The following is a 26,886-nucleotide window of genomic DNA, read 5'->3' as shown; positions in this document are numbered from 1 at the left end:
GGTAGCTATTTAAATATTTAAGTCTGGGTTTATAGCATTACATTAAGCATTTAGGGTTTGGTACTCTTTCCCTCACTTAACCAATATCTAAAAGAGCAACATGTCTTGGCATAGAGTTTTAGGAAGTATGGGTTGAAATGTGTCATATGTTTTCAATGATGACAAGCCATGCTGACTAGCCAATTGGTTTCTCTTGCTCTTTTTCTTTAAGCCCAAATGTTGTTTTAAGTTTGCCCCCAAACTGGGAAGATGAAGTAAATGCATCATCAATGATAGACCGCAAGAGGAATTAAACAAAAGAATCAAGTTCTTTACCTCTCTGCTCACCTTTTCTCCCACAAAGGACAGTTCTGGGAGGTGAATATTGTTCCTCTCAACTCCCTTGTATGTAGAAGAATCTATGAAATTGAAGATAAAGATTTAACATTCAGATCTTCTTAATGTTAGTGGTAGTTTATATTGGTATAGTGCTTTGCAGTTGTAAAATGCTTTCACATCTTACAAAGCGCAAGGTTTTGAGATTTGTGAGATTATAAATTGTGTTTTGCTCACTGTTTAGCTCTAGTCTCTGTCCCAATGCTTGGTGCACAGTAGATGTTTACCAGATATATGCATGAAGCTCCAAGTAACTCCTTCGGGTAGATTTGTGTGATGCCATCGTTATTTCCCTTTTACACAAGATGAGATTAAGTCTCAGAGATTTCATGACTTGCTGAAAGCCATCTAGCTGGTAAGTGGTGGAAACAAGACAGGGACACAGTGACTTGTTCTATTTTTCTAGTACGTACTTCAGGATTTTTTTTGAAAAGAAGGCTAGTTTGTGATGACAAAAATTAGTTTCCATTCCAACCTATGGGGGAGGACTCTGAAAGAATGTGGGATTATTACAAGGAATTCAGAGATACAACTCCCTGCATGACCCCAAACAAATTGTCTGAAATATGGCAGAGAAGGTGGAGAAGAGGACCCAGCCACTTCACCAGTTGAGGTTCCTGGAGTAAAAAAATCCCAAACAGAAACCCCAAGTGCCAACAGCACAGGTTAGATCAGAGTATATCAGATTCTCTGTTGTGAGAGGCCAGTACTAGATGTCATTAGCCCAGTCTGCTTTGGATCCATCCTTGTAAACATAATAAAAATAAATCACTCTTAATTGGCACATTTAGCTCATGGAGGACCAGCAACAGAGTTCACATTCTAGCACAGCCCATAGACCTTGACTAACATTGGCTTAGATTTTTAACATATTTTTAAAAATTACAATTTTCCCCACAATATTTGAGTACAGCATTGATTAAAAATAGCAATTCATAGTGCACCGTAGGTGGTGAGTGCCAGCATAGGAACGCAAGTATAAATGTGTGTGGTGAGGAAATTGTTCTTTCAACCATGTCAGTGCATTTTCGAGACCATATAACCTCGTTTAGAGACGCATCAGAACTTGATGCTTAAGGCACGTTCTTGAGGCCCTGCTCACGTACTTATGTCCTGCTGTTTTTCACATGAATGAAGTACTTTGATTAATAGAACACAACTTAGGTAACAGCTCTAAAGAATCTATATTAGCTGCCTGATTTCTTTTCACTATTCAGTTGGTAATGAAACTGCTATCTTGTGAGAGAATCAACAGAATTTTGACATGAAAAAGAAGTCCTTGTACTTGAAATCTTTGCTAACCACTTTTCCACATAGACCTTGGAGGATTTAGGTGAAAGTTGATTAATTCCACTGTGTTTGAGGAGTCTCCAATATGAGGACTTGACTGTCTTGCCTGTGGCTCACAGTCTGTCCCAGATCTCAGGCTCTCCATGACAGAGAGCAGTGCTAGCTTTATTAATTCAGTAACATCTGGTGTGCCAGGCACTAGCTTAGGCAGCAGGGCAGTGGCCTCCACCCTCAGCAACCTCAGGAGGAAGCAAGTGGGGGTTTTAGGTCTGTTCATTAGAGGCCCAGGGCTGGGAGGTAGGGGGCAGAACCAGTGTTCTACGAGCCCCTGCCCTGAAGCCAGGTATGTAGGGCTGGCAGCTGAACTTCCAACCCTCTCACACCTGACCTTGAGCGAGCATAGCCAACCCTTGGAACTGAGCCTGGGTGGCCTTTGGTTTAGTGCGAGAGCTGGGTTTATTGCACAGAAATGCTAATAATAGGAACTTAAATGGCGTAAGAACACTGTCCAGATTTCTAGGCAGACATGAAACAGAGCAGAATGTGAGGCTGTAAGCTGGCTTCCTGGACATGAAACAGTGACACGAAATGTCTCAGGATGATGGGGCGGGCCAGCAGTTTGTGTTTCCAAGGCTGGGACACGCTTCGATTTTTTTGAGCTGAAGAATAGATAATTCTAAGGGCAAATGGGCTTTTTATTTTCTAGTGACTCCTGGAGACAGGCAGTGTTTGCCCTTCTCCAAGGCTGAGGTAATTTCCCTAGACCAATGTTGCTCAAACTCGAACGAACATGTGACTAACTGGAGGATCGTGCTAAGCTGCAGGTTGGGGTCAGTAGGTCTGGGGCTGTGCCTGAGATTCTGTTTCCAACAAACTCCCTCCCGGGGATGCTGAGGGAGGTACTTTGAGGAACAGCAACCACAAAACCCACCTGGTGGCCTGGAAATATGGGAACTAGCCTCACCTGCTTCAGCCATACCTGCACACTGCAGTCGCCACATTGTCTGCAGTGGCACCTCCTTCTCTCAAGGGCCTTAGGTAGTCTAAAGGGATATTGCCAGAGAGTATTTATTGGTTGTTGTGTTTAATCATAAAAAAATCTTTGTCATGCTTTGTAATATATCTTCTTCAGGGAAAAATGTTAATAGTAGCTGTCATGCAAAATCAAGGTCTGCTTAATTCCACACCATTACAAGGCACTGCCTTGATCTGCATATCTGGTGTCTCCCATAGAGTGGGACCAGTTCACCAGAGTGAATCCTGCAGAAAGCTTGGTAACCCAATCATAAAATGATGAGCTTGTGTTCTGTCCAGTGATTTGATTCTGCAGCAGCCTCTTTAAAATGGATGGATTACAGAGTAAATCTGTAAAAGGCACTAAAACCATTGATTATATTCTGGGCATTGGCTTTAGCTGTCATCAGATATAGTTGGTTATTTGGGCCTCTAAGTTAAAAATGATTAGAGAAGTCAAAACAAATTTCATTTTGATGTTTTGTCACTTTTGAGCTACATCAAGTAGATTCAGAAAAGAAGTAAAGACTCAAAGCTCATTCAAAATTGAACACAAAGTAATTTCAGGAAAATTGAGGCTTCATGTCACAAGATGGGTTTAAAATCACATGCCTGGGTTATGGGTTCGGTCCTCAGTTGAGGCTCATATGAGAAGCAACTGATAGATGTTCCTCTCGCTCTCTTTCTCTCTCCCTTCTTCTCTCTCTAAAAATAAAATAAGTAAAATCTTTAAAACAATAAAAGCCCAGTCTTTTATTCAGTGCAGTGCACCCCAGGCCAGCAAATGGCTTTTTCATCATTTTCCCAGGCTGATGGTACTAGTTTCTAATGAAAAGATAATCATGGAACGTAGGCCAAACTGATCTTCCAAAATTAACTTTTAGTGGATTTGGGAGAGTGGCTCACTTAATGTTTCTAATTTCTTCATTTATTTTTATAGGTCACATTCCATCCCTAAACCATTCCATGGGTCTGTCAGCAACTTTGATTGAAGCAGAAATTTATCTTATCCAATATCCTGCTGAGGGCGTGGAAGGGTCTGTGCTGTTAAAAGGGTTTTGTTGTAATGGTATTTATCTTAATCAGATTTGGCTGACACATCTCTCACTCATAGAATTTTACGGGAAAAATAATCTAACCAACTTAGAAATCATCTAGTGAACCAGCTTATTTTACTGCTGGGGAGTTTGCCAGGGTCACTGGAGCTTGTTTTTGAATCCCAAGCCTGGGCTCCCCCCAGTTTCCCAAGATGCATTTCTGTGTTGATCTCGGGATGTGATATGGTGGCTGTGAGGAGCGTTCTGTCAGATACCATTCACTACATTTCTCAGCCATCCAGACCCTGCCTTCTAGCAGAGTTGCAGTGGACTCACCGGTGCTCCAGGGAGACAAAATGGCATGATAGGAGCCAAGATTCTACAGTTCAGTGCTCTGGGCCAAATCCTACCTTGCTTGGCACATGTTGTATGACTTTGGTCAAGCCACAGAGCCTTTCTGTGCCTCAGTTTCTTCAGATGTAAAATGGGGACCTTCCTCATAGGATAGTGGGGATTGAATGAATGAGTACAGAGCAATTGGAGCAAGCAGTCAAATGAACTGTATGTGGATTTGCAAACTGTGGGTTTCTACTAGGTATTGAGTTGTGAAATCAGTGTTCTGAATCATAAATAGCATTAGAAAAATCAAATGACACATAATAGAATAAAATAGAACATATTAAGAGTATATTTCATTTATGCAAGGTATTGTTTGGTGGCCTTTTTGGTGTTCATTTGGTGTGGGCATGTGTGCATGTGTGTGTCACGGCCTATAATGTGAACTGTTTTCTCACTGTGGATTGTAGTTAAAAGAATTTGGAAGCTACTCTCTAAGGACTGGAGAGGAGAGTGAATCCATTTATCTAAGAACAGACCTATCAGGGTGAATGAGGCACATTTTAGCATGAATGCACAAGGTGAGCTATGGCTGAAACTTAAATGTGCTTCCTTTGCAGAGGGAGACCAAAGGGCAGTTTCTTATTGACCACATCTGCAACTACTACAGCTTGCTGGAGAAGGACTATTTCGGCATTCGTTATGTGGACCCAGAGAAGCAGCGGGTAAGAGCTGATTTCTGTCTGGACACATTTGGGGGAGTCACTCAGGCTGTGGGGTGCTGAAGAGGTTCCTCTGAGACCAATTATGATGCACTTTTGTTCTCATGGTTATTGATGGATATTGACCATTGTGAAACCAACCAGCCTAGCATGTTTGTGTGTGTGTGTGTGTGTGTGTGTGTGTTGGAGTTTGGCATTGTTCCCACTGGATGGGGTGTGGCAAGAGAAGGGAACACTTACCTTAGGCCTTTCCAGAAGTAACTGCCACTTGGTTGAAAACAAAATGTTCTTGTGCCTTTTGAACCCCAAGTTTGCCAAAGCTTTTCAAACAGTGGCTACGTATAATCTCATAGAGAAAATCCACTCCTCACTATAAAAAGCTACTGGTACACAGGAGAACAGGGCAGTGACTGCTTAATGGGTACAAGGTTTTCTTTTGGGGTAAGGAAAAAGTTTGGAACTTGACATAGATGGTGGTTATACAACATTGTGAAAATACTCAATGCCACTGAAATGCACACTTCAAAATGGTTTGTTTTATGTTATGTGAATGCCACCTCAATTTTAAAAAGCATTGGCAGGTGAAGGATTCAGATACTTGGAAAGCTGCTTCTTGAGCACCACTGCATTTGACAGCTCCCATTGTATTTCTGCTTTCGGATACACCCATCCTTTCTGGTCTCTGCTGGTGTTTAAGAGTGAGTCTTGCCTTTTGAGCTGGTGTACCAGCCTGATAACTGTGTTCAGGCATGGCATATGTCACAATGTCAAAATGATGTATGTTCCTTACTTCCAGAAGGCCCTAGGAATCTCCACCCCAGCTCCCACCACCTGCTGCAGGTCCCATGTGTGGGTTAGGAGGTCCTGTATCTGCTTCTTACCCTGCCCCACTGCCAAGCAAAGCAAAGTGTGAAAGGCTCAGCTAGAAGTGGTCCGGGATGGTGGGACAGGTCCCCTGAGACTTCTTTAATTTTCTCTCATTCATACTAGTGTCCATGGTCATCTTTTTCCCCTACATAGAACGTTACCTGGGTGTTTTTATATTAAAGATTATTTATTTATTTATTTTTAGAGAGGGGAAGGGAAGGAGAAAGAGAGGGAGAGAAACATCCATGTGTGAGAGAATCATCTCATATACACCCTGCCTGGGGATAAAACCCACAATAGGGGCATGTGTCCTGACTGGGAATTGAACCCACAACTTTTGCTTTGTGGGACAATGGCCGACCAACTGAGCCACACCAGTCAGGGCACCACCTGGCTCTTGATTTTGTGTTTACTGACCTAATACAATGAAGAGAAGCAGGTACTTTGGGGAGGGAGGTAGAGTATGAAACTGTCTGAAGAATAGACTAGATTTTCTTCTAAAACATGGAGAATCTTACTAGCTCTAGGAGTCCAGTATGACCCAATCTTCTCTAAAGAAATACAACGTGGTGGCTCAGAAGGGGGTTTTGGTCTTCTGTAGCGACTTTAATGGGCCAAGCATTTATGTGAGTGAGAGGAAGGTAGTAGGACACTGATGAGGATGTAGGGCTGACATGAAGCCTCAGAGGAGATGTGTGGCAGTTACTACTGATTAACAGTGGTTCACAGACCTGGCCCTGCAACAACATCCCCTTGGGTGTTTGCTAAATGTGCCTAGTGTGGACCCTATTCTCTACCTCCTGAATCAGAATCCTGGGTCTAGGGCCAGAAGCATGTGTTCTAACTCATCCTGATTCTGCTTTTGATAACAGCATACCAGCTTTGGTCTCCTGTCAGTGTTGGGGACCGTGGCATAAAGACACCCATAGATATAACTTTTATGGCCATGAAGGCATCGCCCTTGTATGGAGAGGGAAACGGGCTCAAAGACGTTCTTACTTGCCTAAGGTCTCACAGCTAGTAAGTGATGCAGTCAGTACTTACATTTAGGATTGTGGTTTAAACTGTAATCCATGCCAAACAGAGCCTGTGGGCTGTGTCAGTCATCTAACCACCCCTGAAAATAGATTTCTTTGTGTGCGGAATTCCACTTTAAATTCTAAATAGTCAACCTATAGAGGTAATTCTGAGTATGATTAGTTGAGCATCTATCATGTGCCAGCAATTTTACTGAATGGTCTCTAGTCTCCCCCAAAATATGGTAAGGAAGGAGAAAACTCAGGTGCAGAGAGGGTCCATGGCTTGCCAAAGGCCACATGGCTAGTAATTATTGGAGGAAGGATGGGTTTGAACCCATATTCTTTCCACTTCACCTCCCACATGAAAATTTGAAACCTAGTCTAGATCAGAGATCTCTAACCTTTTCCTGTCAAGGACCATATAGAAAATATTTTCAGCTTTGTGACCCACACAGCCTCTGTCGTAATTACTCTATTATTCTTTCAATTATGGAAAGCAGCCAGAGATAATATCTAAAGTAATGGATGTGGCTGTGCTCCAAAAGAAAAAAAACTTTTTTCCAGTAAAAGTATTTTTTAAAAAATCGGCAATTGGCCATAGTTTGCAGACCCATTGCCTAGACAATAGCTGGAAACCACTTAAACACATTAGCCTTTTTCATTTCTTTTGACTCTCTCATTGGGGAGATATTGGATAAAACATTAGAAGAAGTGCTCAGAATTGGAATCAGATATCAATATGAACTCACAATTTTTAAAAAACATGCATAAATAGATATAGAAATAAATACAGGTGTGTGTATATGTGGGCTAGTACACATACATGTATTTATAGGTGCTGTCCACTGAGACAGCCTAGAAGCAATGACACCATAGTAGCAATGAACACACCTAGCTCCTAGATCTTGGTTTCTTTTTTTTTTTTTAAGAATCAATAATTTTGATCTAATTTTTAATTGAATTTATTGAGGAGACATTAGTTAATAAAATTAGATAGGTTTCAGGTGTACAGTTCTAGAATACATCATCTGTATATTGTATTGTGTATTTACCACCCCATGTTAACTCCCCTGCCATCACCATTTAGATCTTGGTTTCTAAATACTGCTGCCCAACAAAAGGACCAAGGCTCCTTGCAGAAGTGGCTGATTCTAAGGCTGGGATAGAGAAATCTCAAGATGAATCGGAAGCATCTTCTGGAGCCAGAAAGTAAGGAAGTGCTGATAAAGCTAGAAGATAGGGCCCTAGGAAAGGCACAGAGCCAACCTGAAAGAACTTCCAGTGGCCCAAACTGGAACGACAGGCATGGCAAAAATAAATAACAGTAGTACTGAATTATAATTCCTAGAATAAAGTTCTATGAGTTCCTACTGATATACATAGATTAACAGAATAAATAAGTAAAAGAGGGAAAAGGAGCAGCACTTCCTTACCAGAGGAATTACAAATAATACATGCAGAAGGAATGAGAGAAATGAGAACTGCCATTAGAACACTGTGATAATAATCATTGTGGGCAAGATCTGTGCATGAATTGCTGACATTAGTGGGCAAAAGCTTGAGGAGAAATAGGATATGTCTCATAATCTCAAAGTATCTCCCTACTCCTCGATATATTTTGACTACAAAGGGTAAAAGAATAACTTTATAGTGAAGAAACCTGGCAAACATCACTTTAAGCAAGAGATCAAGGTTAACATCACCAGTAAAAAGAGGAAACAATGTCACGCCCCCCTGATTCATACACTGAGAAGGGCATGGCCTCTGGGGTGTTCTTCATAAAAATGCCTAACCCCCTTCAAATTCTGAGAAAATATCAGACAAAATGAAGAGACATTCTTTGTAGTAGCTTATCAATACTCTTCAAAGGCAGGAAGGTCATGAAAGGCAAGGAAGGACTGGGAAACTCACAGATTAGAGAGATGCATCTAAAGCCATGTGAGGTCCTGGACTGGATTGTGCAACAGAGAAGCATCAGTAGTGGAAAAACTGATGAACTCCAGTTTAAGTCTACACTTTAGTAGTATTGTGTTCCTACTGGGTTCTTAATTTTGATCACTGTATTATAGTTATATAAGATGCTGAAATTAGGGGAAGATAGATGAAGTTTATACAACATTTTGCAAATTTTCTATGTCTCTAAATTTATTATTTTTAAAGTTAAAAAGTCTTTAAAATGATGCACTTCCTTGTTCTTTATATTTTGACTCGGTTTAGCTTAATTTTTAATGTTCAGATTTGGATAGTAGATTAGTGGAAAAAAATGTGGGTCATGACCTCCAAAACAAACTCTTCTATCTGATGTATCCATTCAGTTGCTTAGAGGGCTCTCTAAAGAGCTTTGTTTTTCCCCTGCACCACATAGCTGTTTTAGCCTTTTGACTTTGAGACTACAATGTGAGTGTAGCTTCACATGGGTGTTTGAGCAGTACATGGACTTTATACCCTGAAAGATGTGAATTAAATCACATCTTTGCTAGTTAATAAGCTCTGTGATGTTGATCAAGTTACTGAGCTTCTCTGACTCTGTCCTGATTGTTAAAACAGATGGCAATACCTACATGTGGAGTTGATATGAAAATCAGAGATAAGGCATGCAAATGCTTAACAAACGGTATATACTAAGTACATGGCATGTGATATTTTTATTCTTATTAACTATTATTACTCTGTATTGGTTAGGTCTAGGTGAGGCAATTTCATGAGGAAAAAAGGCCATGATTAGCAAGTTAAAAACCTAGAAATGCAAATAACTTCTTTTAAAGGCAGGATGGCTATTATGATGATTGTTGGGAAAAAACAAGGGAAAATGAGCCTTGGATAATTAGAAAAATGGACTCAAGGAACAAACTCTGATATGGGAGTTTCAAGCACAAATTAATTGACCAGCTTTTTTTTTTTTAAACAGTACGTATATTTCTTCTCCATGGAAAATAAAACCAATTAATTATTTGGATAAAGCTAATCAACAGAGAAAATGAAATTATTTAGTAAAGCTGAAGTGGAACTTACCTCTGCAATGGGAAATGGTGGTTTGCCTACAACTCTTCACAATTTGATTTGTGGCAAACCATCGTGGAATATTAAATATTTAGTACTCTTACATTTGGAACACCATATGTTTGACAAGATGTCTCCTGCCCCATATGCTCTGGGAGTGGTGAGGACTGAGTCAGTAAATGACTATCTTTTGCTATTTTAATGCTAAGGGCACAGAATTCCCATTATTTTTAAAATTTGACTTAAGGGGTGGCAGATTCAATGCTGGTCAATAAAAACCTGCTTGACGTTTTTCTTTTGACAAACGCATATCATCTTAGTTGCTTACAATTAGGGAAAAGGCGTGTAGTACTTTCTTCATTTTACTGATATAGAAACTGGGACTCTAAGTTTAGAAGTCTCAGAAGAAATAATTCCAAATGAAAAAGGTGTAGTACTTGGCTTAAGTCCTGGTATATATTTTTTTAAATGTAGCATTTTCTTTCCATCACTTCTGCTCAGGTATTTGGGTAACTTCTCATGAAAGTTGAAGTTTTGAAATAATTGGATTTCATAATTCCAAGTTTCTATGATTATGATATGAAATATTATCACCCTTGATTTTCTTTCTTGTTCTTTAACCCTTTCCTGTTTTCCACACTTAGCTGGGGACATCACCTCCAGTGATTTAGAACTAGGGCGAATGCTTAACAAATGCCCCAGTTCTAAGTCCTGGAGGACTGACTTGGTTGTAGGTGGTTGGTTACAGTCTGCTGGCAGAGTGGGCCCAGTGCTTTTTGTTTTAACTTTCCCATTTCCAAGCATTGGTTTAACCCACTTACCGCCACATCAGTGGCATTCTGACTCATGCCTACAGACAACAGATTCACTTTGGAAAACCCACATTTCTGGGGCAGCCTCCTCAAGCACCTTGTGTTAGGGCCTTGTGTGTCATGTGGCCATTGGACATGCGTTCTGACTGGATGACCTGGGAAGTCGTGGATGCGAGGATATGCTGAACCCTGATGACTCCCTCCCCCAAATATAACCATAGCCCTGAGGTGTTTATGTTGGTAGCCAGGAAGGACTAGTAAGACTATCAGTGAACTTTATTAATAATGGGAAAAGACCTTTTCTATGTTGGAGCAATTCGCTTTTTCTGGAGGTACCTTTGGGAAAGACATGGAATGGAATATAAACAGGTCCAATGATTTGAGGCTTCACTCTGGGGATGGTGCCAAGAAGCCAGACAGCATTGTTTGCCTCCAGCTGCTCTTGCTGTTGAGAGCTACTTCCAGCTCCTAGACGTGATGGCTTCACAGGTGCTCGGAACTAGGAATGAGAGCGGTCGCTGGGATTCAGGGCAGCCCTGCACTAAAGAGCAGGGTTGTCCTGCTGCCTCACATCACTGGGCATGAGTGTGTCTGCTTATGGAGTCCTCTTGTAAAAAATCAAGACAGCTTAGACTCCTGTTTTTGGAGGGATATGGACAAGGACCTTGGCTTAGGGGTAAAAGACTTTGGGCCCTTAAGTTGTAAGGAACAAAGCACTACCACAGTAGCTTGAAAACTGGATGTGTTGTCTAGTGGTACAGTTGTGGCCCAAGGTATGAACATTGCCAGATTTGGGGAAACTCTCATGTTCCTTCAGCAGAAAGTAGAATATGGTGTTTAACTAAAATGATTGCTCATAATTTACTTGATCTACATCCAATGCCCTCTCCTGAAAGGGATGGGATGCCCAATAAAGACAGGTTGCAATCTGGGAGTCACTAAGCCAACCTGGATGCCATAATTTTAGTGGAGGGAGTAGCAAACATACGAACTGGTTATCTTTTCTGGGCCAAAAAGCAGACATAAGAATAAATGAGGCTGGGAAAATGCCATTTTCTCCCTGTCTAAGTTAGGTAAAAATAGGATATCCAAGGTAGGATGGTCTTCCTCCTTGGTGGTGAGAACCTCCTGGGTTAGATGAAGACAAATTAATTAGGGAGATAAGGGCTAAATGGCCTCATTAGTGAGAGAAGCACTCGCTGGAGGCTTCCAGCAGGCAATCTCATCAGACAGCTCTGGAGACTAGCAGGTTTAAAGTTTCAAAATAACTTTAAAGACAATTTTTAAGTCAAGCTGGAAAAAAGACTAGAATGGAACTACGATGTGGAACTTGGTGGAATAAAAATATAGGTTAGGAAATGACCAATGAGGCAGACTTTTATTTCTTTTCACCCATGCTCCAGCAGATCTTTCAAAGGCGCAATTGTAATCATGTGTTACATGCATCGAGGGTAATAACGAGTATCTTAGTCTGCTTGGGCTGACTAAGCTACACCATAGACTGGGTAAGTTACACAGGACGTTTATGCCTCACATTTTCTAGAGGCTTGATCTCACATTCCAAGATCAAGGTGCTAACAGATTTGTTTCCTGGTAAGGGCTCTCTTTCTGACTTGCAGATGGCTGCCTTCTCCCTGTGTCCTCACATGGCACTGGGGGCAAGGAGGTGGGGTAGGGAGCAAGGACTTGTACTGTGGTCTCTCTTCCTGTTCTTGTAAGGGCACTAATCCCATTATGAGGGTCCCTATCCTAATGGTAATTTCATACCCTGATTATAATTAGGGTAGTGCTAATTACAAAGGCCCCACCTCCTAATACTGTGACACTGGAGGTTAGAACTTCTATAGGTGAATTTGGAGTCGGGGGAATCACACACATTCAGTCCATATCAAGAAATGAGAGTTCTAGGTATCTATTGCTGTGTAACAAGTCTCTCCAAAACTCAGTGGCCTTAATGGTTATTCTGCTCCACGTGGTGTTGACTGGGCTTCCTCAGTATTAGTCAGCGGGGGACTGGTCTGGGGGTCTAAGACGTCTTCATATGCCTGGTGCTTTGATGGGGGTGACTGGACAGTGGGGCTTGGTGCGTGGGGCTGGGGCTCCCTGTGCATGTGGTTTCAGGGCCTTTCTACATGGCCTCTCCAGCTGGGCGTCTGGACATCTCACATGGCCACTTTGGGCTCCAAGTGCAAATGGAACCACTTACCAAGTAAACTGTTCAAAGAGAGTGGGTTCCAGGGAGGGGTGGAGTTTGGGATACTGGTGAGATGCTGAGGTGGAGATGTTTGGTGGATATGAAGCTTAAGGAAGAGGTTTAGGCTGCAGAGATTTTGGTGCCCTGAGACCTTCACTGCTTCAAAGCCCTGAGAATAAATTGTAGAGATAAGGGAGAGAATATAGAGTGAGAGGAGACTCTGACAGCTAAACAACATCCATATTTTAAAAGATGGTCCACCGGGAGAAACCTGCAAAGGAGCTGACGAGGACCATACAGAGAAGGAGGAAGAGAATGAGGAGAGAGGGACACTCTGGAAGCAAGGGCAGTTATACACTTAGCAAAGGGGAATGGCTCCAGTTTCAAACATCAGGAAGGAAGGAGGATCCGGGGACACTGTCGCCAAGAGCTGTGGTCCCAGGATGACTGGGACAAATCCTGTCCCTGTCAGTTGTTGGTTGTATGGCTTTGAGCAGGCACTTTAACCTAGGCCTCCATTTCTTCATTTGAAAAATGAGGACACTAATAGTAGCTATGCCATAAAGTTGTGCTTTAAGTGCGTTAGTCCATATTATCAACACATGTAACCGATCTTTTTACTATTCTGCACATTAAAGAGTTTGTGAAGGTCCATAGGTCTAGCAACTAGGAGATCTTTGACCTTTGAACAGTATGGTGACAATGTTAACTTTATATGGCTTGACAGCAAATGCCACAGAGTGGTAAATTTCACTGTAACAACCTTGAGGGAATTTAATTTCCCTTATGATTGCATTTTGGTATCCCAGTGTATTTTAAAATAAACAGCAATGGATGTTTTTATAACCTCTGTTGCATTTTCTGACTAGTAATTTTTTAAGTGAATGTTCAGGATTTCTTGGATGTAGAGCAGGGCTTGTAACACAAGTGTCAGGCTGATTGCTCACCCTCCCCTCCACCCCCAAATCTGTTTTTGTAAATAAAGTTCTGTTGGAACACAGCTACTTCTACTTATTTATGTATTATCTGTGGCTGCTTCTGTATACCGATGGCAGCGTTGAGTAGTTCTGACCAAGATTGTGTGGACCACAAAGCCTACAGTATTTACTGTCTGGTCCTGTAAGGATAAAAAAGGTGCTTATTCTTTCCTAGCCTTCCTGTTTCCACCTCTGTTTCTTACAGTGTTTCTTCTCTGGTATTACTTCTGTTTTGCTCATCACTGAGCACCCAGAATACAAAAGCAGTCATGGCTGAAGGAGTAAAAACACTACACAAAAGTAATGAAGTTTTTTTTTTAACATAGTTTGACTTCCAAAAGGACAGTAACTTTTGAGTGTACCGGATCTACAGATAATTTTGTGGTAGTTGCCATGTGTAGTGGATTTTATAGAAACTGGAGTGGGAACCATTGTTACTGTAGCTAAATGACTAGAGCCTACCTGTAACTTCTAACTTAACAGAGCATTCTGTTAAGGCTGCATTCTTCAGATGACATTCTCTTTTTCCCAGCAAAGGCCACAGGGCCCAGAAATGGCATAAACTGGCTAGATAATGCAAAGACCAGGTTACGCTGGGGCTTTGTCCAGGTGAGATGGGAGAATCAGGCCATCTTTTCAGGACTACGGTGAGAATTGGTCAAATTTTGGATCTGGTTACTCCTGAGGGGGAAAGCACTCTTTTGTTTGGGAGGAGGCACATTCATTCTTGTGTGAAACCCCACTGGGTTATTTAATACATTTCTGTGGGCTACAGATTATTCATGTCTAGGACACCAAGGGTTTTGAGAGAGATAACAGAGAGGTGTGTAATTTATTCTGTAATCATAGGCTAAATCAGTTTCAACAGAAGCCCAACAATGGAAGATAACTGTTACTTGTTTACTTTTGGGAGTGTGTGTGTGTGTGTGTGCGTGCACGCGTGTGCATGTGCACAGATACCAAATTAAAAATCAATCTACTTAGTCACAAGTAATCACTGTTTCACACCCACCTTCTTTTTTTTGTCAGACAAGCCAAAATTAGAAAGTACAAAAGAAACACACTATTTATATGAAAGGGCAGAGAAAAATGATCTCTTAGGACTATGTACAGCTGGGTCTAACAAAATAAAAGAAACATTTGTTGGCAATGTTCTCATCCTTCAAATTCACAGAATATGGTACATGAGAGCTGAGGGAATTTTAGGGTCCTGGAACCTGCTCCCCCTACCCCTCAAGGTCACGTGTAAGGAAATCATGGCCTGGAGGCTTTCTCATCTCTCTCCTTGGTTTTCACCCCCTTCCACTCTTTTTCTGCAAGCTGCTGTCAATCAAAATAAATGTGTTCTAAGAAATGATCTGAAGTATTGTCAGACTAGATTGTCAATACTGAAAACCCTGCTATATTGGGGCCTCTCACAGGGGACTTGCAGTTACCAGGGTTCAAACCTAAAGTAAAAAGAGTAAACCTCTGAGGGAAGGATTTTTAAATATCATGGAGGGCAGTTCTTGGTAGAGACTTAGGGAGACTGTGTTAGGTCCATGTTGCATTCTGTCAGGAAAACAGATCCCGAGATAGAAATTCCAGGTTTTTAGGAAATGTTCCCAGGAAAAGCCTTGTAGGAGAGTTTGGGAATGGGGCAAGGAAGACAAGGAGGCAATGCTAGTGGGGCTGTCAGACAAAGTCATATGAGTGTGACGTGGGCTCAGTCCCACAAAGGAGCTCTGGGACAGTGTAGGCCTTGCCTTTGAGTTGTCCTGGCCACAGTGCCATGGAGCAGAGGCCTTCATCCTTCCATACCTGTTGGTTATTAAAGAGCTGCCCTGCTGTGGGGTGGGGTGAGTGGGGAGACTCAGTTCTCCACCCTGCAGTGGCTTCCAGTAACCTGAGGGCAGCCTTCCTGCGAGGAGTCAGACTATTGCATAACTACAGGGAAAGCTATCCGAGAGGCCTGGGCAGACCTGACAGTATCTTTGCAGACACCTCCCTAATACCTTCAAATCATGCTACTCTGCATCCTCTGGTTGATCTCGCTTCCTGAGCTCATTAGGAATCAATGGTTGTGTCTTAGCTTTCTTAGTTGTTGGGATTTTTATTTTAAATGAGAGTAGAGGAAAGGAAGGTTTCAGTCATGGTAAACCAAGCACAAATTCAGAGTCTTGGTTGGTAGACTATTTTTTTCCCCTGCCTCTCTCAGGGAGTATCAGTTTCCAGTAAGAAAACAACATAGCATCTATTCCAAATAGCAACTGAAAGAAAACTAGAAGTGCAACAAATGTTCTAAGCCTTATATCTAATTACCAAGTACATCATGATGGTTATTTTTCTTCCAGACTTAACTTCATTGTCCAACTCATTACTCTAAAATGAGGAATAAAAGAAGAAGGAGAATTAGCTGTTCATGTAAAGCAGAAAGAAGGTGAGGTGGGGAGTGAGAAAGGATGAGAATGACGAAGGTGGGCTCATCAAGAGGGGCCAGTCTACCAACTTAGGGGGCTATCTCAATGAATGTGAAGAAATGGGGCCTGCTGGTGTTTACCAAGCCCTCACTATGCCCTCAGCTCTGTTCTAAAGGCTCCTCAATGAATTAACCCTCCACACTTCACGATGATGCATTAAGTGAGGAAACAGAGGAACTCGTTGTAGGTCACACCACCAGTCAGTGGCAGAGCAGGGATTTGAATCCAGCCCTGCTGGCTTCTGAGTTGGACCCGTGTCAGTGCTGGATGCTTAGCTGGATTTGGCCTTTGCCTATTATGAATGAAATTCTTCCTCTTGAATCTAAATGATATGAAATCCACCTTTATCCTCTAAGTAGAACTTATCTTTCTTTCTCTTTTTTAAAAAATTGATTTTTAAATTATTCATGGAATGCACCAATACATGTAAATATTTGAATTACAATATTACAGAAAAAATAGTCATCATTTCCTTTGATCAGCAGGCCTAAATTCCTATTCTGCCTCTGCTTTTCTCAGTTCAGTGTGTATCACTTCAGAACTTTAAAAATACATTTAGATACTTGTTATGTATTCTTTTGTAATATGTGACAGGGTTTTGAACTTTTTATTTAAAAAAGAAAACACATGAATTGTATGCTACCGTGCTTTAGAGGTTCCCAAACTTTCTCAGCTTATGACTTTCTTCGTATCTGGGTGATATTTCCCACCGCTCTACAGCAGACGTGCCAGTTCTCTAAGGCACTCACCCTCATGAGCCTCCGTGCAGTCCGGGAACCCTCCTCAGAGCCCTGGGAGATAGCCACCGCCTACCGGGTGTGGGCACACAGAATGAAACTTACCTGTCATCCCTGGGCACAGAGAAAAGCTGGCGGGTTAAAGTTAGGCTAAGAAGGGATAAGGAGTTCAGAGGATGCCAGGCAAGAGGAATTCAGAAAACCTGTTTATATTTCAGACTTTCTTGGCAAAATGACTGGTGATTTTCCCTCCGTGAAATAATAGTGATAGGTATTGATCTCTGGCTGCTGTTGTTTGTTTTCTCATCTTAGTTCTAAGTTACTCAATTTATTTCTAGTAAAGTAATTGCATCAGCAGATACTCCTTTTATTATTCTCTGTGAGTGCCATGTATGGAAAGATGTGGTCTACCAGGTAAACTGGTAGTAACCAGTTTACTTAAGTAACAACACCATTAGCAAACAAGCACTTACTATTTTCCACATGCCAGCCACCTTTCAGCCACCTTATGTTTATTAACTTTTAAAATTCTTACAACAACCCTACAAGGTATAATAGGTACTACTGCTATTCCCATTTTTATAGTTGTTGAATTGGGACACAGAGAGAGTAAATATTTTTGCATAAGGTTATATAGCCAGTAAGTGGATAATCAACACATTTTCTACTTTTCTATCATAACTGTGTAAAGGACAAACATAATTTCTGACTAGAGGAGAGAATCAAAAGTAGAATGATAATTTCCAGGGGCCTGGAAGAAGGGGGGAAAAGAGGGTTGTAGTTTCATAGGTGTAGAGTTTAAATTTTACAAGAGTAAAAAGTTCTGGAGATGGACAGTGGTGATGGTAGCACACCATTATGAATGTATTTAGTAGCACTAAATTGCACGCTTTAAAATGGTTAGGATGGTGAATTACGTGTTACATGTACTTTACCACAATAAAAAAAAATTGGGGAAAGGAAAAAAGATAGCCAGCGTTCCCCAAATAAGTTGATATATTTTGTCCATATGCAAAGAAACTTGCTATTTTAGTTTTTCTGTGCAACCTGTCTGGAGGGAATGTGTGGTTTTCTGTTAGATTCTTCATGATGTTGTCTTTTGAAGACCACAGAGCCCTGACACTCTGGACTGGAAACAACTGACTTGATCACTCAATTTTTCAGTTTCTGGTGAAAGAGTGAATGTTCATTGTAGAGAAGCATACTTTTTAGAGTGAACCCATCCATCAGGAGGCTGCAGAACCAAGATTAAGGACCTGTGCTCTGGAATTCCACTGCACATGGGCTTCACCATTTAACATCCTGAGCCCTAGATTTCTCATCTGCAAATGAAGCAATAGTGATGGTCCATGGAGTAGCACCTGGCACTTAGTAAACACTCAGCCAACTCTTATTAAACTATATGGTTATGCATTATATCAGGCAATAGTGATAATACACCTTTAGGCTTACTGGATGACACAAATGAGGTAGAGTGAAGTATTTAAGTGTTCAACTGGTAAGTTTCCTCCTCTTCTTTGTTCTCCAGTACCAAGCAGGATAGGAGGTGACCCATCAGTGAGGTCTCTCAGACCTCTGATGGAAACATAATGACAGCTCTCTTACTGTCTTCATAAACTGTAGGTGTAGAAAGTGATGCTTCCTGCTGTTCCCTAAGTGGCTTCAGACATATCATGTGATATTTAAAACTGCCCCAATCTCAACATGGTGAAGTGACCTTCACACATAGTGTGGAGAGAGTGGCTGCTGGGGCCAGCATGGTGTTGCTTCAAACGCCTGGCTGTAACATGATTCTGGGCTACCCAGGTCTTTGAGTTCCTTTGTTTTGTGATGGAGCTGATTTTCCTTCTTGATGACCTCAGGCCTCTGAAATGAGATTTAAAATCATTTGTCCCTCCCTAGTGCAGAGGAAGACCTGGCTTTGTGTGTGATCTGTCTCATGCTGGCTCAGCTCACTATTAATCTGAGAGGAGGCCACCTTAGGGAAGGGGAGCCCGGTGCTCATGCTGTCTTGGAATGTGACTCTTTAAGGTTGTATATGTCAAAGTATTTAGCCATCTGTGGCTTGCCCAGGGCAATGGAGCACAAAGAACCACCTAGGAGTCAACTAGAGCCACTAGAACATCCCATTTAAGTACATGTTCTCTCTTTTGTCTTTCTCCCCTACCAACTGTATGACTCAAATACTACTCAGAAAGGATTAATCCTCTGCAATTTACACCCTTGCCTGTGGTATTATTGTTGCCGATTTGTTCATGCCAATCTTCAGAGGTGGACCCCTGAGGAATATCTATAGGAGCCAAGGCAGTACTTTGGAAAAAGAATATCTTTATTAAATTCCTTTTGGTTATTAAGAATGCATCATATGGTCCTGCCATTTGACCCACAATCTCTTTTTTTCTCCCCAGCACTGGCTTGAACCTAACAAGTCCATCTCCAAGCAAATGAAATGTAAGTGTCAATCTGTGGGTTCACTTTTGCTATGAAATGTCCAAAGACAGGTGCTGTCTCTTGACAGTTTTTCCTGCCAGGGAAGAAATTACTTTAGTTGAAGATCTGTGGGTGGGCGGGGTTTCTCTCTCCCATTGAGAGGGGTGTGACCTCTCTTATTTGCTGGCCTCGAGCCTCCTTGCAGTCCCTTTTCCTCTAGCCCCCTGGGCCTTTCCCTCTCCACTGTTTTACCCTCACATCCATATTTGAACAAGGGAATTGGATTAGATGGTTAGATGTCAGTTAAACACAATCACGAAGGGCTGGGTTCCTTTTGATTGTGGGGGTTGCTAGAAAATGGTTCAGGGTGGGAAGTGCAGTTGTGGGGGCGGTGTATTTTGGAACTAAAATCAATCTTCCTGGTAACTTTACTGAAGGGTGTAGTATAATTTTCCACCCCTCAAACTCACTAAGATAAATGGTTTTTTTCTGAGTAATTGTTTTCAAGCTCTGGTGTTCTGACCTGCCCTTTAAATTAAAATTTTTTTTCCCTGATGAGCTCTTGGAGAAGTCGGTTTGGAAAGCCAGTTTTTAGAATATCTGGCTGTCCACTTGAGGCATTGTGACGAGGGTGCTCACTGGTGGTCCTGGGTGGGCATGATGTTTTCTCCTGGTTACCTGTGTCAGGCTGCTGTTGACCTGCTTTTATTTATGGTTTAGAGGAGAGCTTCTGAAATGCCTCTCAGAAATGTATTACCTGCCCTGAAACTAATTTATCCCTCTATGCCAGCTTTCTCAGGGCTCTGAAATGTAGGTGATAAATCAGTTTCTCCTCGGAGATCAGGTTAGCACACATTATGTCAGTTGTCATCATTCAGGGGATTCTTTTCTTTCTCCAAATATGAAGAAATTATTTTGGGCAGGGTTTTAAGTGGAAGAAAGAAGAAACTCAATGCGCACACTAGCAACGAACATAATTATTCCTCATTGACTTTTTTCCCCTCCGTCTTCCTCTCTTCCCATTTCTCCCCTTCCCTCTCCCATCTCTCAAGAGCAAACTGTCTAGCCAGTGAAGGAAAGACAGCCAGACAGCTAACGCCCATGGCTCCCGTGAGTGATGGGTACTGCAGGGAGATCACAGTAAAGATGCATGAGTTGAAAACAGGGACAGCAGTGAGCGTGGGAGGTCCAGGGAGATCCATCTGTTGGGGTGAGTCTGGAATAGAGTTGGGATGAGTATTTAGTAATTACCAGGACAGAGGTACTGGGGAACTCTGTATAGAGTGACTTGCAGGATAATGAGAATGAACTATTGAGTCTGAGCAAAAAAAAAAATAACTGATGCCTAGATTTTATGCCCCAATGACTAAGTTTTGATATTTTTGTTTATATAGTTTAAAATATTTAGACTACTTCCCAGGACCCTTATTTATAGTAAATGGTTCTTTGATTTTGGTTCTTAAGTGTCATGAAATATTTTCCTTAGGCCATACACAATTTTGAAATGTAAATCTATCTCTAAAGTAAGATATATTTCACCACTTAATAGAAGAAAAATTTAAAACTTGTGAAGAATTTGCTGCTTAAGAGCTTTGTCTCTACCATTAGTAAATCTGAACAGGGGACGCAAAATTTATAGTGTTGGATAAAAGTGATATAAAGAGTGACATTTGACTGCTGGCCAATTTCAGTTTAATGATGAATGGAATCTGAATCTGGAAGAAAGAGTTGTGTAAAATTCAATATCTAAACCAGACACAGTGGCTCCCTGATTCAGGAACTGGCAGGGGTCTTCCTATCCATCACCCAGTCCCCCGTTGTATTAAGGATATTAGTGAAGAAAATTCATGTAATTTTCTCAAGATCACAAACCTAATTTTGTTGTTGTTGTTATTGCTGTCTCTTTGTATCAAGAATTTCTGTAGTCTTATACTTATGTCCTGGAAACAATAACTTTCATGTAAATGAGAAAAAATATTTAAACTAGAGTTTATAAAATGTTAACTCTGGGAAACTGGGTCTAACTCCTGGTACTTATTTATGAATTTATCAAAAGGATCTTGTTCCAGAACCCCAGACAGCTTCCAGCTGGGTGTGGGCATGGCTTTCCTACTCGGACTGCCTTAGAGAGGCGGTGAGAGCATAGGTCCTTGGAGGAACAGCTGCTGCCATTCCGGCCTCCCTCTGTAGAACAATGCCCAACTCTCAGGTCATTCGCCCCGACCTCATAAGATCCCTCTGACTGTGGGTGTTCCCAGGAATGGTGTTTCCCGGGGTTGGCAGAAGACCAGCTGTCCTGGTTAACAAACTCTTTACAAAGGCATTATTATTATTTCTTACTGGTATTTTTTAAAAATCATTTTTAATAATGTAATGTTTGTGGATTTTCTAACAGTTCAGAAAAGTTTAAAATAAAAACCGTATTTCCTTTCTTTTCCTCCTTTTATCTCCAAGCCCACCCTGAAGAAATAGCTATTGTTAACAATGTTTTGTATATACTTTTAGGAACTTTCTTTATGTTATATAAGCTTCCTCAACATATTTAAGGCCCTTTTAGGAACAAATACGAGATAAGTCTCTGTTATTCACCTTGTTATTTTCTTAATAATTTTAGAGGTTCTTTCCATATCAGTGATAGATGATTGGTTTCATTTAAAAAACAGTTTTCTCCACTATGGAAAACAGTATGGAATTTCCTCAGAAAACTAAAAGTGGGTCTGCCTTTTGACCCAGCAATTCCACTATTAGGATTATATCCTAAGAACCTTGAAATACCAATCCAAAAGAACCTATGTACCCCAATGTTCATAGCAGCACAATTGACAATAGCCAGGTGCTGGAGGCAACCTAGGTGCCCATCAGTAAATGAATGGATCAAAAAACTGTGGTACATTTACACAATGGAATTCTATGCAGCAGAAAGAAAGGAGCTCCTACCCTTTGCGACAGCATGGACGGAACTGGAAAGCATTATGCTAAGTGAAATAAGCCAGGTGGTGAAAGACAAATACCATATGCTCTCACCTTTAACAGGAATCTAATCAACAAAACAAGCAAAATATAACCAAAGACACTGAAATTGAGAATAGGCTGACAGTGACCAAAGGGGAGAGGGGAGGGAATTTCAGGGGCAAAGGGAAAGAAGGGTTTGCAGGAACTAGTATTAAGGACACATGGACAATAATGAGAGAGGGTGGAAATGGGAGGGAGGTGGGGAGGGGGGAGGGGTGGGCTGGGATGGGGGTAAAAGGTAGAAAACTGTACTTGAACAACAAAATAAAAAATGGTTTTCTGATAGTTAATTGTATGCATATATGTAATTATTTATTAATGGACATCAAAGTTGTGTCTAGCCTTTTACTGTTATAAATTGTGCTATGATAAACAGGCTTGGATGTACATTCTTGCTTCTTGTGCATCCATACTGGAAGTTCCTAGAAGTGGAATTGTTGGATCAAAAGCTATACACATTTTACATTTTCCTTAGTGATAAATGTCCATCCAAAGAGCTTAGGATAATTTACTGCCACTATGTTATATGAGAGTGCTTGTTTTCCAAAATATTGTTGAAAATAGATATAATCAAACTTATTTTTATGGTGAGCTTTTCCTCCTTTCTCATCCCCAGAATGGCATCATGTGGCAGGGAAGCTTATGTACCATCCTGGCAGCGAGAGTGACATCTCTTCTGTGTGCAGTTCTCCGCGTGCTCCCCAGCACAGCTCATGTGATTTGGCCTTTGGTTGTTGGCCTCTTTCCCCGCTTCTCCTCTCCAGGTGTAACTAGCCTCATCAGCCTTTGAGTGTGCACTGGTGTGTGCTGCTGAGGCCTGTGGCTCCTGCTGTGGTCTTGTCCTGCAAGTCTATAGCCGCTGCCCTCTTGCAGTCCACACTCCAGGTCTTTTCACTGTTGACTCTCAACACTTCTGTATTCACCACCAGGACAACTAGAAACTGCTCAGCCTCTTCCGGACCCCGCTTCAGCCTCAGGGACACTCATGTACTTGAGCTAAATGTTCCCTCTGGGCTTATACACGGGTGGCTGCCACTTCTTCAGTACTCTCCAGAGTTCCAAACACAACACTTTCCCTCAGTGACTCTGAGGTTTCTTTGTCTGGCCCCCTACACCTCACTCTGTTCATCTAAGTCTAGGGTACTGAGGGGTGCTGATGCCTTCTCAGAGCTCTGGTAGCATCTTAAACTTGGTGTTGTCTTCCCTGCATCTCTCCAAGTTCTGCACCTGTCTTCTTTTCCTACCCCCTACCCACAACTAATAATGGCTTTTGTTTTTGGGTTCTAGATTGACATGCTAAAATAATAGCTTTCTCACACAGGCAGTAACTGTTTATCAAATATAATGGGGGAAAGTGCTATAATTTACAATAGCAATAACAAGAAAAAACAAATTTCTTATAAATATACCAAGAAATGTTCAAGACTTATGTAAGTAAAACTGAATTTTTACTGTGGAGTTGTTATAGAGTACATGAAAAAGAGCTCAATAAATAGAGACCTCTCTCATGTTTCTGGTTAATACTGTTGAAGTCAATTCCTTACAAATTAATATACACATTCAATAATTTTCAAATCAAAATTTCAATGAGATTCTTTATGGCATGTAGCAAACTGATTCTATGGCTCATTAGTGAAGGAAAATGCTCAAGATCAGCCAATAAATACAGGCTGGGGCAACAGTAGGTTTACAGTTGTGAGTACATGAAACAGAGTTTCTTTTTTCTTCCTTTTAAAAAGGATTTTATTTTCTGAGAGAAGGGAAGGGAGGGAGAAAGAGAAACATCAATTGGTTGCCTCTTGCATGTGCCCTGACTGGGGGCTAGACCTGCAACCCAGGTATGTACCCTGACCGGGAATCAAACCAGCGACCTTTCTCTTTGCAGAATGATGCCCAAACAGCTGAGACACACCAGTGAGGGCCAGAGTTTATTCTTGTATTACTTAGTAATTATTGTATTATTTTCCACATAAACAGCTATAAACCTACTTTTTCCCTACCCTGTATATAAAGAACAGTAGGGTCCTTTGTCTCTTAGTGATTTGAGGCCTATGAGTTACAGTAATTAAAAGAGGACTAGTGATGGACATACATAGTAATTAAGACAGACCCAGAAATAGGAAAAGAATCAGTGGGAAAAGTATCCCAAATTCACGTATTATTTATGAGAGTATGGGCTATGATAAAGATTGGATTTCATACCAGAGATGGGAAGATAGATTATTTAAGGCATGATTTTGCACATCCTTTCCACTTGGGGAAAAAAGCTAAGGACAATCCTCAGGCCATACATGGGATTAATTCAGATGAATTAAAAAACTCAATATATTTAGCAACCTATAGACATTTTAGGTAAAAGTTTAGGAGTCTGTTTTTGTAATTGTAGAGTAGCACATGCCTTCCTAAGGAAAACCTAAAACCCAGAAGCAACAAAGCAAACTGCTGACAAATTTGTGCAAAAATTAAACTTGGTACCAGAATATTTGGTTTGTTCACTGCGTAGAGTAGATTCAGATATTTGTTGAATTACTATAAAATGAATTATAAACAAGTTAAAACACAAGCAAAATGATGGAAAAAGCATTTGCCAAATACCTAACAGGCAGTAATATGCAGAATATATAAAGCATGATGCTATAAACCCAAAGATAAGCAACTCAATAGTGAAATGTGAAAATACCCATAGAAGGAATAAAAATAAATGGCTAATAAACTCATAAACATATGCTCAATATCATTAGTAACAAGGAAAGTGCAAATTAAAACATTTTTGTTTATTATACTGAGAAAATTGTAAATATTGATAACATCCAGTTGATAAGTATGAGGGTATCACTTGCGGTTGGAGTGCATTAATGGGTGAAGCCGTTTGAGAGGGCAATTTGGCTGTATCTTCAAGATTAAAAATGCCTATCTCTCTTAATCCAGCAAGGTAATATCCATGCATCTGTCTAAAGCAACATTTATTCCAGCACAGGTGTATATTTTGCAAGGATGTCTGTTGCAACATTGCTTATAACACTGAGAACTGGAAGCAATAAAGAGCCCAGCAATTTTGGGAAAGCTAAATAAATTATGTGAAATACATGGGGTCATGAAAAGGAATGAGGTAGATGTATATTTTTGGCACTGAATGATTTATTAGATATATCGTAGAGTTATAAAAGCAAGTAAAAATACCATATAGAAAATGATCCACTTGTCTGCAAATAAACAGATTATTTACATTAATATTAAAGTACCTAGAAGAAGGGATGTCAGGATGTGTACTAACTGTGGTTACCCCTGCGGAAGAGAGTGGAGTAGAAGGGAAGTGAGGATCTCACATTTTATTGCATATAGTTATATTTTACTCAGATATTTTACAATGAGAATGTTTTCAGGTATTTTATTTGGTAATAAACAAAGAGAAAATGAGAGAAGGTTTTATGCAAAAATCAAGAAGGAAACAAAGGCCAGAAAGAATCAGAGTGCATTGTACATCAAGCATGTACTATAAAAATAGAGACCTAGATGAGAGAAAGGGGCTTCCTCTTCCAAAGAGGCTCTCTCCTTAATCCTGGCTGCTGCCTGACTAGCCCTGCAGGATAGTTAAGATCTTCTTGCTCTATTTACGAAGCACCCTGAAGGCGCAGGGGGTGTGGAAATGGCTTCTGCATGCAAATAAGTGTGGGGAGGACCTCCAGCCTGTGCATAATACATGGTTGGACTTAGCCAGAAGAGCAGTGTTGAGTCAAGTTGATAGCTGATGGCTGCAGGGATCCCTTTCTGAAGTTATGATGGCTCTTCCTGGAGAATTTCTGTCTCTGATGGTAATATTTGTGAACCTTCATGTTTACATGTCGTCCCTTAGCTTTTCAGCACCCCTTGGAGCTAATTTAATGAACAGTCCCTTTGGTGCTGAATTAATTGTCAATGGGAACATATCTTCTTCTGTAGCATAGAGAGCGCCAGGAGAGTAGAGTTTGCTCTGGTACAAGGAAAAAAGCCACAGGTTCCATGTTCGTGAGGTCAGTTGGATGCCTGACTCCTAACTCTGTTCTTCTGATTACTCCCCTTGCTGAGTATATCAGTGTCCTAAAGCTGCCATGATGAAGGCCGGGGGGCTTAAAATAATAATATAAATTTATTCTCTCACAGCTCTGGAACTAGAAGTTTGAAATCAAGGTGTCGGCAAAGCCATGCTCCCTCTGAAGGCGCTAGGGGAGAATTAGAATCCTTCCTTGCCTCTTGTAGCTGTTTGTTTTTTTTCCCTGGTAAAATCATTCTGTTCTTATGAACTATTTAAAGATTTGTGGAGGGGAAAATCCACTGGAATCCAATCACATTCTGTAGCCCTATTTCTACCTCCTCACTTTAAAGCAAATACTTTAATCTTCTAGCATCTTGCACCTGTTCATTTTCTTAAATTTTTAAATTGAGGCATAATTTATATATGCTATCAGTTTTAGGTGTACAACATGGTGAGTTGATATTTGTACATATTGCAGAATGATTATTACAATGAGCCTAGTTAACATCCACCACCATGTATAGTTATACAATATTTTTCTTGTGATGGAAACTTTTAAGATGTATTCTTTTAGTAACTTTCAAATGTACAGT

At 40.9% G+C, this 26,886-nt stretch overlaps 1 protein-coding gene across 3 annotated transcripts in view; it reads left to right on the top strand.

Annotated features, from left to right (window-relative positions):
- Positions 1-26,886, top strand: part of FRMD3 (FERM domain containing 3) — a 262,871-nt gene that overhangs the window by 126,611 nt on the left and 109,374 nt on the right. For all 3 annotated transcript variants that reach the window (XM_036021775.1, XM_028523581.2, XM_028523580.2), the window contains exons 2-3: positions 4,673-4,777; positions 19,248-19,290. In XM_036021775.1, coding sequence (XP_035877668.1) covers positions 4,673-4,777; positions 19,248-19,290 — 148 coding nt within the window. The remainder of the gene's footprint in view (positions 1-4,672; positions 4,778-19,247; positions 19,291-26,886) is intronic.

The sequence above is a fragment of the Phyllostomus discolor genome, chromosome 3, assembly GCF_004126475.2.
Source record: "Phyllostomus discolor isolate MPI-MPIP mPhyDis1 chromosome 3, mPhyDis1.pri.v3, whole genome shotgun sequence".
NCBI lineage: Eukaryota > Metazoa > Chordata > Mammalia > Chiroptera > Phyllostomidae > Phyllostomus > Phyllostomus discolor.
Note: the sequence above shows the minus strand (reverse complement) of the source record. Positions and strands in the feature narration are given on the sequence as shown.